This window comes from Dendronephthya gigantea, unplaced genomic scaffold (assembly GCF_004324835.1).
Source record: "Dendronephthya gigantea isolate DGI-Jeju-01 unplaced genomic scaffold, DenGig_1.0 000048F, whole genome shotgun sequence".
NCBI classification, from domain to species: domain Eukaryota; kingdom Metazoa; phylum Cnidaria; class Anthozoa; order Malacalcyonacea; family Nephtheidae; genus Dendronephthya; species Dendronephthya gigantea.
This window is the reverse complement of record NW_021163058.1, coordinates 1,042,060-1,062,033: the sequence shown is the minus strand read 5'-3', so window position 1 is coordinate 1,062,033 and position 19,974 is coordinate 1,042,060. Positions and strand designations below refer to the sequence as shown.

Genomic DNA, 19,974 nt, shown 5'->3' with positions numbered 1-19,974 from the left:
CCCTGGGTACGAGGTTGCCCTAGTATATCCCCACCGACCTGGTACAAATAAGCTGCTAGCGTGCATAATCCATATTGTGCACGGGCAAAGCACATTGGGACAGTAGAGAGCATTTACATAATCTTGCAACAAATGCCCAGATCATCCGGATCATCAGCTGGCAAGAGACGGATCATCCGGCTGGACGAATTTGGGAAAGCGAAAGATAGTTCGTCTTCTAGTTCGTCTGTGTGTAAACACGGGTAAACAGACGGATCATCCGTCAATACGAATAATTCGTAGCCTCCTCCGCAGGCATCTCTTATGTATTTATATTAGGCATTTCAGTATTTTTGGCTTTGGTTAGTTGTGTCGGAGAGCAAGAAAAAAAATGTGCTGGAGAATGTGCTATCCCATTTTTTTTCCTTGCCTTCCCCGAGACAGCTAACCCTTGCAAGCCAAATATAAATGCCTAATATAAATACACAAGAGATGCCTGCAGAGGAGGCTCAAATTATTCGCATAGTTCGCCTATTTAGAATTAGTTCGTCTTGACTCATTAAAGACATTATGGCGACTGTTAGTATAAATATGCATGGTGGGGAAGGATCCGTCTCTACTCTAGTATATAAATCGTGCCAATAAATAGTAATCGTCAGTTTCCTCTATCAAATCATAGCAGATGTGCAATCTAAAGAAGTTATTTCCGAGGATCAGAGACAGAGGATGCCCAGCCGTTCGTCAGTAAATTCGCTTATTCGTCCCCTTCTCAAAAACTCAAACCATTAGGGCCTACAGAATTGCTTTGTGCAAGCGTACGATTTTCGTCTGATTGAAACTAGTCAAGCGTTTTCCGATTATTATTTTAATATACGTATTTATAAACGTTATTTCTGTTTAGAAAAAATACACAAACACAACGCCACAGGAACATTTCATGTTTAAAAACATGCCCATGACGGAATTCATTTGCCAAATTAGCCGAAATATGGCTACCAATTTATTAAAATAAAATATTTTGCGGACAATGAAACCAAGTGCGGGATAACAACGAACCCGGTTCCAGTCGTTTAACAGGTGATCTTTTTCCAAATGAGATAAGTATTAACTATGTTATTTCGGTCTTTACGTTGGGAGGAAGAAGCGCGAAAATTAAATGGCACCATTGAAAATGGATTATATATGAACGCGGTGTAAGTTTTTTCGGTGTGAGTTTTTTCTTTTTAATTTCATTGCCATTGGCAAAGAATATCACATGATAAAACGTAACCATGCATATATGTAGTGTCGTTTTGTTGTTGTAATCGGGAATGCTATAACAACGCGCTACTAGACTACAAGGGACAGAGTACTGTTAGTTTCTATCACGCTATTACCCGTCCTCTACAGCAATTTCGTAACGCTTGATTGTTTCGTAACGGCCTCGTTGAGGTCAAGATGAAGAGCAACGTACGCGTTTATATACAAAGTACTGATACAGGGCGCGAGTCTACTCGTGAGGGAGCTTGCACTACTGCATGCATGGTCAACTCGTGTATATATATAGTCAATCAATACTCAGGAATTGTTTTTGTAATATACAAATTGAGAAGTTTTTCAAATATTCCAACACCGGTGCAATAACAATAAATATATTTACACTAATAACTAATTCACCATATATAGAGTCGACAGTGAGACACAACTCAACCACACAGTCACTGCCTGCGGGCAATAATATATACCCTCGTAGCTATATGAGAAATATATTGTATGATTTGTATCAATGTATTTTATCTAAGTGAGTTCCCTCCACTCCCATTATTAACATCATGTTCATATCGTTCTTTGAGTTGAATAGCCATGTCTGTAAGATCGTTAAAAATTCGTGAAAACTGCTGCAACTGTTTAACAATTTGTCGGCAAGTACTGTTTGATTCATCAGTGTTGGCTCCTCCCCATATTAGTTCATCTCTCGTCTGAACTAACATCGTATAAAACTTAAACAAGTCAATGTTATCGTGTAACATTTCTCTGCCCTCTGGCTCTGTCGGTAAGTCTACTTCAAGTTGTCTACGTTGTAGCTGTACGGCCGGTATATCCATAAGACGCCTTGGAACAAGCACAGTCGAGTCCATTTCATCTACAGAATGTATGAACTGGTTCATGGCAGTTATGACCGAATTTTTGCTGCGTTCTTGAATAAGTTGAATTGTCATTGTTTGATTTCTCTCATATGATTTGATCCACATTCATTGAAGAGCTCTCTCGTTTGTGAGGATTATCTAATGTTTTGTCTTATATACGCTTATGCGTGTTGTACACGTGAAACACACTCATCCGTAGCACGTGAACAACATGCAGCCTACGCTCTCTTAATCACCTTCCAGGTACATGCACTTCGTTATTTATCGGCATCGCCGAGTCACGGAGTGGACAACAGTATGATTACATAACAGTATATTTGAAACCACTATAAAGGCTTTTTTGAGCAGCAATTGCTAAAGAGTATTAAGTTTAGCCTGTTTAGGCTATCAGCAACTCGCCATTTTGCTACATGCATTGTACATGCATTGCATGACTTATAGTTACGCCGGTGTGCATCCGGCTTCGAACCTTCGAGCAGACAATCTTGATTAATCATACAATACAATAAGTAATCACGTAATTAAAGTGTGAAATGTGGTCATGTTGACGTCCTTGGTCCATTCATTATCTACGTATATCCGGGCAGCATAAGAACAATAAACGGCAATCCGCCGTGATTGAGTTCAGTTTAGAGCTGGTTTCCACTCATGCAAGAGTTAAGCCCATTTCCCATATGAACCATGATGCCCTACCAAAGTGTAGTTTCTTAGTTTTCTGAGCAGGTCAAATTCCACCGAAGAGTGCGCAGACTATGCGCTGCTGCATGCATGAACGCTACAATACGTTTCGACTCGAGTAAGAAACCAGCGTTATAGGGTTGCTTTCAATGATCCCGTTTTTTGCACGCATATATACGCGTACACGCACGTGAAAGTTTAAAACCTTCTAAGTTGTTGTATAATTAATTTTGTTGCAGAAAAACATACCAAATTTTCAACAGAAACCAACCCTATGCATCTATTCAATCGCAGATTTTATAAGTATGATTTAAATTATTTTAAACTTTGCGTGTGTGTACGCGTAGCTACGACGATGCGCAGCTAATTGCATGGCTCTATTTTCACATTCCTGGCTCCAATTCAGGTTCGAAATCAACGTAGAGCCAAAGAGAGGGTTATTGCAATTAAACCGCGATAACTTCGGAACAGTTTGAGCAATGGAAAAAACATTAAATGCCATTCTTATGAACATTTAATGAATGAAATAAAGCAACTTAGATCTTTTTAGCTTGTCGCATTTTCGCTAGAGGTCGAACAAAACATATGGTAATTTTTCATTGCCTTGTGATTGAATGTACATGCAGTCAGGTTTAAAACTCGGCACGAAAATCATTATCTCAAGAACCATTATATGTATACAACACTGAAAAATATTCAATTTATACGTACGTGCAAAAAACGCGACACTGGAAAGCAGCCCTTAGGCTTAGCCTCGGGTTGGGATTATTATATTTCTGCTTAAGAAGTCGGTCCCAGGTCAGAAGAGACCTTCCTGCAAGTGAAACATCTCCTGAGACAATTCGTCTTGAGAAAAATGAGTAGCTGCATATAAACTATATCGTTACCATGCAGTCGCTGACCAACAAACAGACTTGCAAAAAATCGCTCCATATGGGTTTGTATTGCCGTACATTGCCATGCATTAGCGTTCAAGTCGCTACTCCCAAGAAAATACTTGTAGTACAGCCGTAATGCAGGAACGTACCTAGAAACTGAATTGGGGGAGGGTGCAATTGGAGAGGGGGGTGCATAATTATTCATATTCGTCCTATGCCCGACTGATTTCTTTTGCGCGCTATTGCTTGTTTATATGATACCCCTCAGTTAAGTGTCTAGGTCCGGTCTTGCCGTAACGTCATCCGAAAATCTTATAAAATAAACCTTCCCCGCCTCAGCCTTGACACATGACTTTGTTTAAAACTTAAAGCAAACTACACATTGATAATCTACACAAAGCAATTTCGCAATTTATTTACTAATGAAACTGCAAGTTTTCACGCATTTCGTCACAGTTTATGAGTTCTTACGCTATTTATTCATTTTCCAAAACTTATTTTGTACTTGGCCACCTTTGCTCTAAACCCTGTGTTACTTCCTCTTGGACTTGTAGTAAAGACAAGATGCATGTAGCCATCCATTGAAATAACAGATGTTGGTTTCCAGTAGCCAGAGAAACGTGCCACAAATGATTGCGCTGAAATGAAAAGTTTAAGTACGTTAGCATAATATTTCAAAGCCAGACTAAACTGAAGGTAAACTGGCTGAACTGTCATGCTTTACACACGTCCCCCCCCGGAATTAGGCAGAACTGCTCACAGTATGTCTCAGTTCACACCACCAACTTACCATTGAAACGACTAACACTTGTGTGGACTTGTAAGTAATCAAATGAAGTTTCCGTTTTGAACTCGTCGAACTCCAAGGAAATTTGTTCACGAGGAATAAGAACTTGCCATGCGCAGGTTATGGCATTCGGGTAGTTGCTAGGATAGGAAGGGCTCTCAATTACGTCATTCAATGACGTAATAATGCCACCGCATGCTACAAAATAATATCATCATTTAAAAAATAACGACGTTGCATTGGGGTTATCATTTGTAGTGATAGTTCACTTCATGCGTGTGAAAAAACTCACAGCTAATATGCAAGAAAAATCTTATGACTTACAGACTTGTTCATAAGTTGCTTCAAATCCGATACTTTCTCGATTACTGTCAGAAATGAATTTAATTTCCATTTCATTAGAAGATGATGTAAATACCATTTCATTACGGTTGATACCAGACAAAACTGTGATCAATGTCCCCGTTTGTGCATCTGAAACCATGACGTAATCATTCTTGTATTCTGTATCGAGTGACTTGAAACGGATGAGAACTTTCTTGTTGACTGGTACAGAAATCTTCCATCGACAATAGTGATCTTTGCCGTATAGGTTAGGATAGTTGGGGGATTTCAATGAACCAGATGGACCATGGAGTACACCTCCACAAGATGATACTAGTAAGATATTAAAAAGTAAATGTGATGCAAGTTAAAATGCATTTGCCGTCTAACTTTTAACTTTAATCCGAGTGATGAAAATCATTGTGAATCTTACCAGCACATGTCGGTGATGATGTTGACCATGTTCCGTCTTGTTGACAGATTAATTTTGATACACCAATCAGTTTATACCCAGGTTTGCATTCATAGTTTAATTCATTACCGGCATTAAATGTATTTCCGGTTCTCTCGCCATTTGCTGGTATCCCAGGATCTCCACAGGTTATAACTAGAGGAAAAAGAACCAAAGAAGGATATAGTGTACCCCAGAATATAGACTAGAATGTTTTCCTAGTTGTATTAGAGTTCTCTCGTAGTACTCATGATAGATCAGCCACGGACTTTATGTGATATGACGTCATCTACTCAACCATTTTACTTTGTAGACTCATCCCAGTTTAAGTTCAAATTAAGATGTGTAAAAGGATTTATAACGTGAAAACATGAGGGAATACGGCCTTGAACGATTTTTACTACGGTATGCTGATCAATCCAATCTCCGATAAGTTTCGCAAAGTAATTTGTCCTAATGTAATCTTACTTTCACATGTAGGTTGGACACCACTCCACATTCCGCTTGTCTGGCATTGACGTGTCGCGTCACCAACCAGTCTGTAGTTAGCATTACATTTGAAAGTCACGTCTTTGCCGTATGTATAGTCTAATCCACCCTTTTCACCATTGATCGGAGTACCTGGGTCACCACATGACCTAACTGTCAAGTAAATGACCAGAGAAAATATTTTTTACGTTTTCCTGTTAATCTAGTCAAAGTATGAATGTATGATTATAGATCAATGTCTTGGAGTCGGACAAATTGTAAAAGTAGTTATTTCGCTGGTTCGAAACGTACTTGAACATTTTGGAGAAACTCCACTCCAAGTACCATCCCCTTGACATATTCTTCTTTCTGAGCCCGAGACACGATAACCAGGGTTACATGTATACGTCACCGCGCTGTTATATGTAAAACTATTCCCAGTCCTTCGAGCATCATTGATCGTGCCCGGGTCGCCACAGTTCACAACTAGAATTAAAAAGTTATAAAATGACATTAAATCGTTATTGTTATATAGGTGCTGTGTATTTTAAATGTGATTGGTTCATTCGTAGTCACATGACTTTAAATAAATCCAATGTTTCCCGCCAGGGAAACAAGTGAAAAATTGTTGCCCGCGTATTATCATAACAAAGTTATTTGGAATGAAATTGTCGTGTAACATGTATGTTTTCGCTACACCTCGGGAAATAGTGAGTTTTGTTTTCCCTCGAGTCTCAATGTTTCCCTCGACTTCGTCTCGGGAAACATTCAGACTCTTGGGAAAACAAAACTCACTATTTCCCTCGGGAGCATACATTAATATTATTACTTTTACTCTTTTACTGCTTATATACACACCTTGACAAGTTGGGGTGGGCTTGCTCCATTGTTTATTTGGTTGACATAAAGCATATGGCGCCGTGTTTGGTGCAAACGTGTATCCAAGATTACATTCATAAAGTATGGTGCTGTCAATGGTTGTCTGTGAACCAACAACTTTACCATTTCTTGGTGCAAGTGGCTCCGCACAGTCAGTTCCTAAATATAGATTAAAAAAACGGAGAACTTGAAAAACAACATTCAATACACTAATGGAATATTTCCTAATTATTATATTTTGCATGAACACATTCAAACCGCATAACATTGCATATTAACGACTGCTCCTCAGTTTTAAACTGGCAAAACAAAGTTGTATAGCATTATAACCATAGTTAAGATGATTTTCAACCTTTCTGAAGTACACACGATACTATATTCATGTACAATTTCAAAAAGAGCGACATGAAATAACATACGAATACATCTTGGTGCGGGATCACTCCATTTTTGGTCACTTTGACAGGTCAGCTTTGATTTGCCCACAAGTTTATAGCCAGAATTACATGTGTAGGTTATTACAGCTCCTGCATGATTATTTGTGCTAGATTGTTTACCATTCAGAATGACAGGTGCAGAATGACAATACATAACTACAAAAGGTAAATTAATTATGCCTGTTTTTATCACAATTATTAAAAATTATTAAATGGTCGAAAAGGAACTTTAAGGCAGATGTTTTTATGAAGAGAATAGGCAATAAGCGTTAACCAGCACGTACTATAAAAGTAATAAAACATACAAATAAAAGAAAAAAATTATATATTAAATTACTTTTTACGCTAAAATAATTCCTTCTGGCCATATTTCGTGATCAAATTAAGTTATATCAGATATACTTGACATGTATCAATACTTACTTTCACACTTTCCTTCAACGCCAGACCATCTGCCATCAACTAAGCATTTCCTTGATTTTGATCCAACCAATTTATAGTTGGCATTGCATGTGAAGGTCACCACATCATCAATATCACGTAAGTCACCTGCTGGTATTTTTTTACCGTTCGCAGGAGCTGAAATCCCTGCACATTTGGTTGCTAAGAGTAAAATAACAAAAGTTATCCTCCGACCGAATCCTTTATTCAAGGTCCCTCAAACCACAAGATCTTTTTCAATCTAGTTTCGCTTTATTTCCATGCAATGGTCGAAGTTGAATAAACAGTCCATTGACCCACATAATACAAAGCAATTGCTCCACAGAGAAAACGTATTACCTGAAATAAAGCGTTCGTAAATAAACTGCAATAACCTCAATGCAAAGAAACCTACCCTGGCAGGTGTTTCCACGAGCTGTAAAACCTGCACGACATTTGCACTGGTAACCTCCATAGAAATTAACACAGAAATGATCACATGGACCTCTACCACCGTTGTTTGCACATTCGTTAATGTCTGCAAATATAGTACGATACGATAAACACGAAACTCTACGAAAATAGAAATATACTTACAGTGTAGTTACACTAATAAAATTGGGTGCGCGTACCCATTTTAGCCGTGGCGTGCCAATAAATTGACTGTAGTGTAAACGAGGCTATTCTTAAGTTTATGAACGAGGAGGCATGCTAAAGTTTGTTCCAATAAAGAGATGTAAAGAGAGTAAAGTCATGGATTTTTATTGTGAAAGGTGATTCCGTTATTGAGCTGTGAGTTGTAATCGCTGGGCCAGGCAGTTTTTGAAATAAGACAGTCTATTTGACTCTTCTTTAAAAGGAATTTGAATTTTTTAGTTTGTCTTTGTTGAGGTTAGATTAGGGCTTAAGATTAGAGGAAAATTTTCATATACCGAGGAAGCACCGCACACTTACCACACTTATTCGTCTAGATCATATCTCTAGTAAGAAGACCCTCACCCACCTTCGCATTTCAATCCATCTTTCGTAAGCTGTGTACCAGATCCTTGCGGACAAATGCACCTGAAACTTCCCTGTGTGTTAACACATTGTCCTTGACATCCACCATTGTCCTTTAAACATTCATTAATATCTAAAAAAAAGACTCATTTTTATTCCTCCCACAAACGAAGAGGGTGTCCATTCTGACTATTTAACTATATCAATGGTTCTGTTTATTCTGTCAGTTCTGTAACTACTACTGATACTTTAGTCATTTAAGGTGCATTACGAAAACAAGTTTCCACTTTCAAAATTTAGATAGCTGGCACTCTTAAGGTGGTATTAGCTATCTCCCAAAATGGTAAAAGCCAGCTTGAAATGGCATGCAGACCTATACTGAGGTGACATGGAACTTCCGTTCCGTTGCGTTTTTCGTTCTTTGAGTTCGTTAAGGCGTTCGAGAGTCAACTTGCAAAGAACAACCTTTTGTGAGTTAGTGGTAAATTGTGTCTTACCCTGACAGGTCCCGCCCACGCCTTGCTTGTAGCCATCACCACAACCACATAAATGTCCACCAAGAGTATTTTTACACACTTGTTGACGACACATACCCGATTGACATTCGTCGTAATCTGTAGATTTCAAAAAATTGTTCTTTGGTTTTCAAGCTTAGGCTGCATGGTTAGCCGATATCACTCGGTTGGAATATTATTATACATGCAGTTTGAATAAAAGCAAAAATTGCACGGATAAAAATATCACAAACAATTATTCTTACCTACACATCGTGGAAATGAACCAAGCCACCGACCTCTACTGCAGCGTACTGAAATACTACCAACAAGTTGGAAACCTGCTTGACAGGTAAAACTTAAAACACTGCCGGGAGTATACGTCGTACCGATAACGTTGCCGTAGGCAAACGGCCGTGGATCTGCACAGCCAAGTTCTAGAAAATGCACAGAGAACATTTGCTAAATCATTTTAAGACAAAAAGAAGCCTCTATATATATCGTAATTCACATTAAATGGCAGTTCTGAATTTTTGTTCTTTGCCACAGACGTCCATTACGGTGTTTATTCCTTTTTTAGCAGTTCTTAGCTCAAGTTTTTAAAATTAAATACCTATTTTTGGCAATATCTTATATGTGATCCACAGAAAGGGATATAATCTAAACGAAATATTCTCACTTTATACGAATGAACATGCTTATGGACAAACAACTCTTTTCCTTTTGGAACAGGAGGAAAACGTCATGAAGAACACCAAATAATAGTTCCGTGCTATCAATAGTTAGGTCCAAATGGTTTTGTAAACCATATCAGTCAAGCCTGTTTTCCACCAGAACAGTTTAAAAAATGAACAGTGAAAAGATTACCTATTTCACATTGTTTCCCAACATAACCGTCTTTGCACGTGCAATGAAATCCTCGAAGATGATTGTTGCAACCGCCTCCGTTGCGGCATGGATTGGAACTACATGAAGTACTCGCTAGAAAATCGCAATTCAATCAATACAAGCATACCCCTAAGTATATACAAGTCAGAAATACAAAGAAATATTAACTTTTTTGGAAACTCGGGCATTTTGCTTACCTCTACAAGGACAATTAGCTCGGACTTTGAAGTCTGGACATTGGTTATTTTGATCACCGTTTTTGCACGTGATTCCTTGAGAAGAACACGTGGCACTGACATTGACATTAAGCATCGACAGACCAGAAACAGTCTGACAGTCAACGTTACGCGGATTTGAACAAATTCCAGTTATTACTTCTGAGTCACCAGGACCTGAATTTGGTCTGTCTCTATTTACCCAGTTGCTCCAGCATCGATTTTCTATAACGTTTATTGCATGTGAAAACTGATGCAAAGAAGAAATGTTCAATTTTCACAAATCTACCTTGACACGCTTGTGAAGGCTGAACTGTCTCCACTTTGCCATCTATATCATTCAAGAAATCACCCCAGGCGACTAAATTTCCATATCGATCTAAAGCACAGGAGCTTGCGAGTGTTTGGATATCATTACTACTCAAGATCGAGTCCCACATGTTGACTTGACTAATATAACCGTAAAATGCTTCAGAAACTGTGAAATTTCCCCCAACTATATCTTGCTCTTGTCCTAGCACCATCAACCCCCCACCAGGTATTGCCTAGAAGTACGGGAAAAGAAAGTTATAATCTTCATGGATGAGCCGTATAACAAAACGATACGAGAACAGTCTCCACGAACGAGATATGGACGTGTGTGGGTGATTTTATTTCATGAGGATCTTTTTTCCGGCAAATGCGGGATATGTACGTATAAGGAAAGATAGACCTGCTTTCCCTTAGAGCGCATTGCAATGTGGCGTATACTTTTGTTTCAAGTGACGCTACTCTTGGTGCAATACGACTAAAACGGCCGGGGTTGGGGATGTATCCCAATATTCTTCCCACTGATAGTAACATACTTTGTTTTTCTCAATCGTTCCCTGTGAGACAGGACTTCCATCTTTATACATTATCAGTTTACCAGATGAGCTTTTCCAACTAACTGCAATATGATGCCATTTACCATCATCTGCATCGATGTTTGTAGAATATTTTTCGTTGTTGATAAACACATCAAAACCAGAATAATCAGAAATTGTCAAAGCATTGTCGTAAAGCATTCCTGAAAAACAAAAAATTGGAATTTGAATAATCGTCTTTGCTTTACATCTAGATCTTGCGCTTCTTTCTTCTAGTCGACTGTTCTCTTAATAGACCACTGTTGCAAAGCGATTTGTTTTTTAGATCAATTAGCTTTTTTGAATTTATATATCTCCGAAAAACCGTAGGGGATCAATCAAAGGTTTTGTTTTGTTATCTTAATTACTAAAAAAAAATGAAGACCTTGATGTTCAACAGCATACGATAAGGGTGTTCCAGGGTCACCACTATCAATCTCAGTAACCTTCATCCAGAATGCAACCGTAAATGCCCGGATTTCATTCTTTAAAGTCAGGGAACTGGAACCGACTCCAAGGTCTTCTCCGAAACGCAAGTCAAAGTCCATTGATCGAGCTAAAAACAATAAAATATTATTAAACATTATTCGATTTATTGCTTTGTAAAATCTTAATGAAGGTTCTAAATAGTCACTCGAAATAGGTATAGCTACAAACAAACACAGCATCATTATATTACTTTGGAGACGTGTTAGCTTTGTGAAATCATGCAACTTTCACTACAACACGTCAGTACCAGGTTACCTGCATATTCGTCATGAGATCACAACTGAACTCATAATAACCTTATTACAAATTTATAATTCAACATTTTACGATGATCCCGTGTAGCAGTAAAATCATCGTGTTAACTAAAAAAGTCCATCTTTTTGTATCACATAAATTCATTGGCTCATACCTATTTCGCAATTTCTCCCGCCAAAATTTCTTGTACATTCGCAAGTATAACCACCAATGTGATCAACGCATTTTCCACCGTTTCTGCAAGGGAGTTTTGCGCAATCGTTGATATTTATCTCACATCGTTTACCAGTATAACCGTTCGAGCATGCGCACTGGAAGTCTTTTCCTAGACTTTGACACGTTGCTTGGTTTTCACATGGATCGCTTGAACAACCGTCTTCATCTATCTGACAATTGACACCAGTGTAACCACTCAGACATTGGCATTTATATCCCGTATCTAGATCTGTACATTTCCCACCATTTTGACATGGGGCTGAGGCACATTCCTAAAAATGGAAAATTAGGTAATTTCATTAAATAATAGTACCTGCTGAAGTGTAGAACTCAGAAAACTAGCTCGACTGTGAGAAATCTCGGCAAGAAATTAGAACTTACATTGATTTGACTTTCACAGAAAATGCCTGTATATCCGGGCTCACAGTTACAAACAAAGCGGTCTGGTTCTTCAATGCAAGAACCCTTTACACATGGATTGGTCGAACAGAAGGAACCAACTTTCTGGTCACAATGTTTACCAGTTTGTCCCGGAGGACAAACACACTTATAACCATTTACCTAAAAATAAGATCTATAGTACTGAAATTCTGTAATAATAGATAGTTACATGTTTTCATACTCATCAAATCCATATATTTTTCTTATTTTGAAAACTATCAAGGACGCACAGGCGTCAAAAAACTGTGAGAAAGATTGTCTACCCCGCGAGGTTGTTGTGGAAATTATTTTTAGGAAAAAGAGCACTACGCGGTCTACGCCATTAGTGAAAGTCATTAAAGCGTTCCCGTGAGATGATCAGTGAAGGCGAAGATGACGACGAAGTTTTACAAAAGTCATTACTGCATTTTATCAACTTCACGTTATTACCTTATCGAGACAAGATGCTCCCTGGTAACAAGGATTCGATTCACATTCGTCAATTTCAGACTCACAATTATCACCTTGGAAACCTGGTAAACATTGACACTCGTACGTGTTCCCTTTTGCCAGGCAGTTTGCCCCATTACCACAGGGTTGCAACAAACAAGGATTGATGACTAAAAAATTAAGCGCAAGAGTTGAAAAGAGCGATAACTTTTTAAGATAAATAATGATGCTTAATTCAATTAGCTAAAAACAATTTTGTTGATTATTATTGTGTATACATGAACAATGGTTTAGCTTCATACTATACACATATTTCTAGAAAATGTTTACTTATATAGTTAATATAGCTTTGAAAAAGTTTATATTTCAACGCTGTTTCATATTGAATCAACAGCAATTTTGTTTATTGATAATCAAAATGGTAGAACGTTGCGACAGAATCTAGAATCTTAAAACAAAATTTCATGACGCTTCCCGTCAACTATGATAGCGGTTCATGGATGTCACTTAGTGGTCACACCCTTCCCAACTCACCCCACCCTCACCCCACCCTTACCTCAACAGATTAAGATGCCACATTTTATAACTTACATTCACATTCTCTGCTACTGACTGCTCCTATCCCTCGCGTAGTTTTACCTTCGGGACAGGGAACACATTCCTTTTGATTAACCAAGGTTTGATACTTTGCAACAGGACATAACTGGCATGGTTCTACACCTGTATTTGAAAATGATCCTGGAGCACATGGAACTAGAGAAGAAAATGAAATGAGCTGTATTAGGAATATGTTGGATGACGTTTACCAGATTCTGCTTTGGGTTGCTTGTGGCAGAACCGTATAGCGTTTTACGCTCACCGCCACATTCGTTGATGGACTTTGCAGCTTCACTTGTGGTAACCGTAGCACCAGGACACTTGATACAACTTTGACTTCCTTCATTATGTTGATAATAACCAATTCCGCAACTTAGACAATTCACAAGACCATCTTCTGAATACTCTCCGGCCGGGCATTTTGCTGAAAGTTTAGGTATATTAAAGTGTCAAGCCGGTGTAAAGATTTCAGAGCGGTTCCATCCATATAGTCGGGTAAAATTTTGGTGAAAATCAACCTTGTATGCTACAGATATTTTCCCGCTTAAGGGAAATGCAACGGAGGTTCAGGAATATTCTCATTTTCTTGCGATTTATTTAGCAACAGTTTACCGAAGAAAATCGACAGTCCCAATCAATTTAGTTTGAAATGTTGAATTTTGTCCTACTTGTTTACTCTTGTCACTGAATAGGGAATCGAACTGTTATTTATTGGAGGGCCTTTTTATGATAAAATTAGGATCGCAAATGAAACAGCCAAAAGCATTTATTAAAAGTTTAAATTTTAAAAGAATAATTTGTAAATCAACAAGGTACATTTTACCATACATACCACGACAGTCTGTTGCATTTTTGGATTTAGATCCAGATGTTAAAGTTCCCTGTGGACATTTCTTGCAATGAAATCGACCACTTTCTTCTTGATATGTATCTTTGGGGCAATCTTGACAGGACTTCTGTTTTGGATGAAAATACGTGCCAGGAGGACAACTTTCTATGGTTAGAATAGACAATACAGTAAAACACGGGAAGGAGATCTAATCCACCATCATGCGTGTTATTCTAGGCTTGCTACGTCTCCGGCCAAAAAATTGTAATAATAGAGCGGAGTCAGGATGACTTTACGAGGCCTGTACACAAGAAACTTTCTGTTTAATTTGAATAATACAGAAATCTATTGTAGTAGTCTCTATTCTCAGTGGTACCCTCTTGTTAATATGGCAAGAATCTACGAGATCAGTTGTTTTAATATTGATGAAAGTATATAGATTTGAAATGGCAGGTAATTTCACTAATATACGCTGCCATGCCTCAGCTCGATATTAGCTCAGCAATAAATGAATTCAGAAGGCAACAAATATTACGTGCTTTTATAATGAGGTTAAATAATCCAGATGAATATTTATAGTTTCTGCCTTCATTGTGAATTATAGCTCAGCCAAAATCTGACGTCTGTGACAAATATATATATAGATCAGAGCTAAATCATAGTGGCTAAATGCCACGTATTACCACAGATGAGCTATTTTTCTTGCCAAAAAAACCGTCATGCACTTTCTACCGACCATTGCAATGACATTTTCACAAAAAATGTACTTACGGCATTTCTCATTTGCTCCTGTATAGGGGGAACTATTCATCCCAAAAATACTACCATTTCGACACGATATTTCAGCAGGATTCTCCAGAAGTTGCTCGTAAGTTAACATTTGTTTGTCAGCTTGAAGTTGCTTTAGTTTTGGTTCGTTTTTAACTTGTCCCGAGACACTATCAAGAGCTTGCTTTAGTTTCTCTGGTTTTATTCCCTTCTTATTTGCCATTTTAATTTCAATGTCAATAAATAGAGTTTTCTGGTAAGGAAGATTTTTACAAACGACTTTAGTGTAAAGGAATCTAACTTGGAAAGGGAAAAAAGTCTCTCTACTTACCCCTGGAATTCCTCGCTTACGCCGGTTGCCAACTGCTTGTTTTTGACCACAGAGCATCTGAACATTTTCGACTGTGCAACTCTGTTCAATGTCGCAAAAATCAGGAAATTGAGTCTGCAGGAATTCGTCGAAAGTTTTCAAGAAATTTTTTTTCGCCTCTAGCTGAACTTTGGGATCTGTACAATCCCCAGAGTAGTACTGAAATTCCATTCCTTTTCTGGCATCAGCGTTGTAGATAACTAAATCAATAAATGCATGGTAAGTGCATAGACATCACCTGAGGTTGTTGAAGAGATCAGTTTTCAGTTCCACAGAAATGTTTATTTCGTGCCACGAAATTAAAGCCGATATTTGTGACAACAATTTACGAACTGATCAGATTCACGTACCAAAAATTTTCAGTTAAAATCATTAATAAGTAATAATAAGAACATTACCTGTACAATCAGGCCATGGCATCGCTGCGTTCGGGGGCCACAACAGCCAACTGCCATCAGTAAAACATTGGTACACTTGAGCAGGCGTGGTTGCAAAGTCATATCCTTTATTACAGCCTATACTTGCTACAGGTCCACCAAGGTAATCTATCATGGTGAGACCGCCATTGACTGGTGGTGGGTAATATTTACACGGTATTGCTGAAATAGATTGCAAGTATAATGAAGACTTAATGGAGCAAGAAGCAAGAGCATGTAGGCTTGGACAGAAAAAAGTGTATTAACAGCTATTTCCCATACTTCTCGTATCAATGCTTACATGTCACTGTGATTGTGAATGCACACTGTGCATGAGGATTTTTTCCATCTGTGGCAGTGTAGAAGATGTTATAAGTAGCACCAGATTTGAACTCAGTGTTGTTTCGATCAGATCCAATAATAGTCAGTTTATCATCTCCAGCATTATCTTTGAATATAACTGGTTCCCAGGAAACAACAGCTTTATCATTTTTAGTTGCCACTATTTTATCTTTGGGACATGAAATCACTCGAGGTGATTCATTATCTGCAAATTGAAAGTCTTAAATAGTAAATCATGCACGGAGATACGTCCAAGACAGCTACATCTTTAGTAAGATAATATCTTACATATTTCCTGTAAGATTTTTTTTATAAAAAGGCTGTAAGCGTTAAGAAATACGCTATAATTATATTTGAAATCGCTCCAAATACGCGATAAACTCACAATCTAAAATACAATTATTGTTCAAAGTTTTTTTGCACCATTTCACTTTTGAATACACGCAGTAGAATATCGTAGAACATCCTAGATTACCTTCAACGTCGACAGAAAAGCTGCATCTATTGATGTTGCCTGCCTGGTCTTCAACTCTATATGAAATTGTGGTTCTTCCAAGAGGGAATTTGTGCGGACTTTTTATGCCTTCGGGAGTTTGCGTGAATTTGATTTGAGCATTTCCAAACAGTTGGGAGTTGTCGCCATACTCTACTCCTCCAAAATCAACGGTTGCCGTTGGTTTGCTTTTATCAGTTCCGGTTGTTCTGCTTTTTGGACATATTATCAGTGGAGGTTGTGTGTCTGTAAAAATGAAGTAAAATCCACAAAGTATTTTTGCAGTTGGTTGATTGAACTTATAGGATTTAAACGCCCCACTGGTAGCAGACTATATAATGGCTACAAAAGATGAAAAGTGAAAGGTAATGTTAAAATAACCTTTACAAGTTGGGATATCATGTGACCAGGTGCCATCTACTCTGCAGACCAAGTTACCAGTACCCTTCTCCATAGTGTATCCTCTACTACATCGGAATATGCAGGCTGCTCCGTAATTTTGTGTACGTGTGACGCAATCAACTGGTTCAACTGTACCATACGATAATTTTCGCAATGCCGGGCATTTCGTAGCTTTCGAAAAGAGAAAAAGTTGTAGTTACCAGAATCTCTACAAACACATGTAACAGTCGCACTCCAATAAAACTAATATTTCTTATTATCATTAGCATAACGTAACTATCGCTTTTGGTTTTTTTTCAAGAATAACGCGTAGCACTTTATTTGAGATTATACCTTCACATTTGACAACATCCGACCCTGTCCATTGACCGTTAGCTTGGCAAACTTTCTGATTGCTGCCGATAAGTTCGTAGCCGCGGTCACATTGGAACGTGCATTTATTTCCAAATGCTGTTCCGTCACAACGTGCTGTACCATGATGCAGTGGGGGAATATCATTGCAACGCTGAACTAGAAACAGAGGTGATAACGACACTATTGAATATATAGAATCGGTTTTCTAATCAGACGTCGGTCGTGTAAAATTCCCATGTACATTTTGTGGAGCGTAGTAAGCAAAATATTTGTGCCTGGAGCTCTGCAACGATTTCATTTTGTTTATTATTATTCTATGCTTCCTGTAATCAACATGCATATTCTTACCGTCGCAGCGAACTTCTTCACCCGACCATTTTCGATTTGACAAGCATTCTCTAAATGGTGGACCGTAACGTAAGAAGCCAGTATTGCATGTGAAGAAGCATTTTGCTTGGTATGAATCATGACATTTATCTCCAGACATTTGACCATTCTGTGGAGCAGCTATATGCGGACATTTCACGGCTGAAATGAAGATAAGCAATTTGAAATTTAAAAAAATGTAGTTCACGCGATTCAATTCTCAAGTCCATTCTTCTTATACACGACGATGAAAAACTATCCTAACACATGCATGTCATTTCTCAATTTGTTATCACTCTTTTCTTTCCAGTTTTGAAAAAAACGTTCTTTATGTCATGCAAACAGTAGCGTTATTTATATATTTTTATAAAAAGGAAGAAAACCGCAAAAAGAGGGCTACAAAAAGTATACCAAAGGTAGTATGTCCAAAGGTACCATGTCCAAAGCAGATATTTATAATTATTTTAAAAGATTTTTGCAATTAATCCACGGTGTGATGGCAGTGATACAATGGTAACGTTAGAAGTCACATGTGCTTCACGAAACATATTTTATCAGTGGTTTTCCTTGCTATAAATGTTTAGATACCTGTACAGTCAATCTTCCTCCCAGGATTTCCTTCGTATCCCTCTTTGCAAACACAGTCGGTGATTGAAATACTTCCCGTGTTCGCAGTATTTGAATTTTTAGGACATCCTGTGCACTTCGTTGGCGAAGGAAAATCTTTGAAAGAGCCACGTGGGCAGGCTAAAATTGCAGAAAACAGTAAACTCACGATATAACGTCACTGAAAAGATAGCTATTATAGCTATTGAAGGTACTTTATGGTTTATTAATTGCTGGCGTTATATAAATGTTCTTGATTTAAACTGTGACTATAAGAGCCCAGTATAAATTCACCCAGGGCTCTGTTCCACGCCAACCATATGTCCTAAAACAACCTTAAAATTTTGGATCAGGGAGTGAAAAAAACCGTCTATGCCCATATCAGCTGGGTAATAATTCCTTTGAAAACTTCTATTTCTCTTTTTGGTGCCACAACCCCCCTGCTTCCAGGCCCCAAGACCTTTCAGTAGTTAAGGGTCCCTAATTAGAGATAACCATCCATACGTGTGACTGATTTTTTGTGGAAAGACATAAAAAGGTTAAAGATAACTACTCACGTTCACAGTCAATTCCATTTCCAGAAAATCCTGCATTACAGGCACAGACATATCTTCCACCCACAGTACCGCAGGAACAGAAACCATTTTTATGACATTGTGTAGAACATCTGCCATCCGATACCCGATAGTAAACACGTTCATGTGCATCTGTAAATTTTACACAAGATTAAACAGTCATATTAAACCACACTGCAACGGAAGGTTTATTTTTGAATGCAAAATTATTTTCTACTTCACGGCTAATTATGTTTCATTTAAAATGAAACTGGTATAAAACGTTCATCCTAAATGTTGAACATGTCCCTTTAGACTCTCGACTGTGCGGCCTGCATGATGTACCATGGTGCTTCATGCAACCCAATTGTATCCAGGATTTTTATTTCTGGTCTAACTTAAAGATATTATCTTATTCGCAAAATGTTTCAATCCCCCTACCTCCTCTAATATACTTAGCGAGTTCTTTAAATTGATAAAAATCATTTGCGTAGATAACATTATCATGACGGGAGGCGATCGTTTGTAATTGTGAGTGAACAGCATAACCTACTCCGACCGAGAAAATTTCAACATTAAAACCATTCTTCAAGCGATTGATTTCATTTCCAGGGTGGCCCATATTCCAAGCACCATCAGTTATCATGATGGCCACTGTATTCACGTTTCTTCTTTTCCACCCAAGTCTTTGTGCCTCTTCCAATAGGTCGTTAGCAGTTCTAAACGCAGATTTCATGTTTGTAGCACCGCCATTACGAAACGTCACTTGATGTTCAAATATTTTCTTGAATTCACATTTTGTCGTGTCTTCAGCGCCTTTTGATTCAAGGTTGATATAATTTATATTGGTTTTAATCCGTTCACCGAATGTGATGACTGCAACACGTGTTGAATAGTAAGCAACACTAAACTCATTCAGCAAACTGGTGACAAAATATTTTTCTGTTCGAAAGCCATAACTTCTGACACTGCCCGAAACATCGACGAAAATAATTATATCGGATTCACTATTTTTAAAACTCTTTTTAAAAGCATTCAATCTTTGTCTGTTTGAGTTATACCAATCGCAATACGAGCTTAAAAACAGCGAAAAGAAAACGCTCAACAGCAGGAGACGAGAATCCATCTTAGCGGCGTTCA

General features: G+C 38.1%; 2 protein-coding genes across 2 annotated transcripts; both read right to left on the bottom strand.

Annotated features, from left to right (window-relative positions):
* Positions 1 to 1,751: 1,751 nt before the first annotated feature.
* LOC114528089 (mid1-interacting protein 1A-like) lies at positions 1,752 to 2,177 on the bottom strand. Its single transcript, XM_028549668.1, has one exon. It carries the CDS (start codon positions 2,175 to 2,177, stop codon positions 1,752 to 1,754), a length of 426 nt encoding a protein of 141 aa, XP_028405469.1.
* Positions 2,178 to 4,052: 1,875 nt separating this feature from the next.
* LOC114528144 (sushi, von Willebrand factor type A, EGF and pentraxin domain-containing protein 1-like) lies at positions 4,053 to 19,974 on the bottom strand. Its single transcript, XM_028549744.1, has 35 exons — positions 19,276 to 19,974; positions 18,838 to 18,987; positions 18,263 to 18,421; positions 17,657 to 17,836; positions 17,288 to 17,464; positions 16,934 to 17,125; positions 16,535 to 16,798; positions 16,019 to 16,264; positions 15,700 to 15,900; positions 15,263 to 15,501; positions 14,935 to 15,184; positions 14,167 to 14,328; positions 13,597 to 13,758; positions 13,329 to 13,490; positions 12,738 to 12,907; positions 12,249 to 12,428; positions 11,806 to 12,139; positions 11,293 to 11,463; positions 10,869 to 11,071; positions 10,313 to 10,568; positions 10,006 to 10,248; positions 9,788 to 9,901; positions 9,187 to 9,357; positions 8,924 to 9,040; positions 8,431 to 8,559; positions 7,843 to 7,965; positions 7,431 to 7,610; positions 6,990 to 7,163; positions 6,550 to 6,729; positions 6,004 to 6,177; positions 5,692 to 5,865; positions 5,206 to 5,379; positions 4,773 to 5,105; positions 4,452 to 4,646; positions 4,053 to 4,299 (listed from the first exon to the last, which is right to left on the bottom strand). The coding sequence occupies exons 1-35, from the start codon at positions 19,958 to 19,960 to the stop codon at positions 4,142 to 4,144; spliced, it is 7,182 nt and encodes a 2,393-aa protein (XP_028405545.1). The 5' UTR covers positions 19,961 to 19,974; the 3' UTR covers positions 4,053 to 4,141.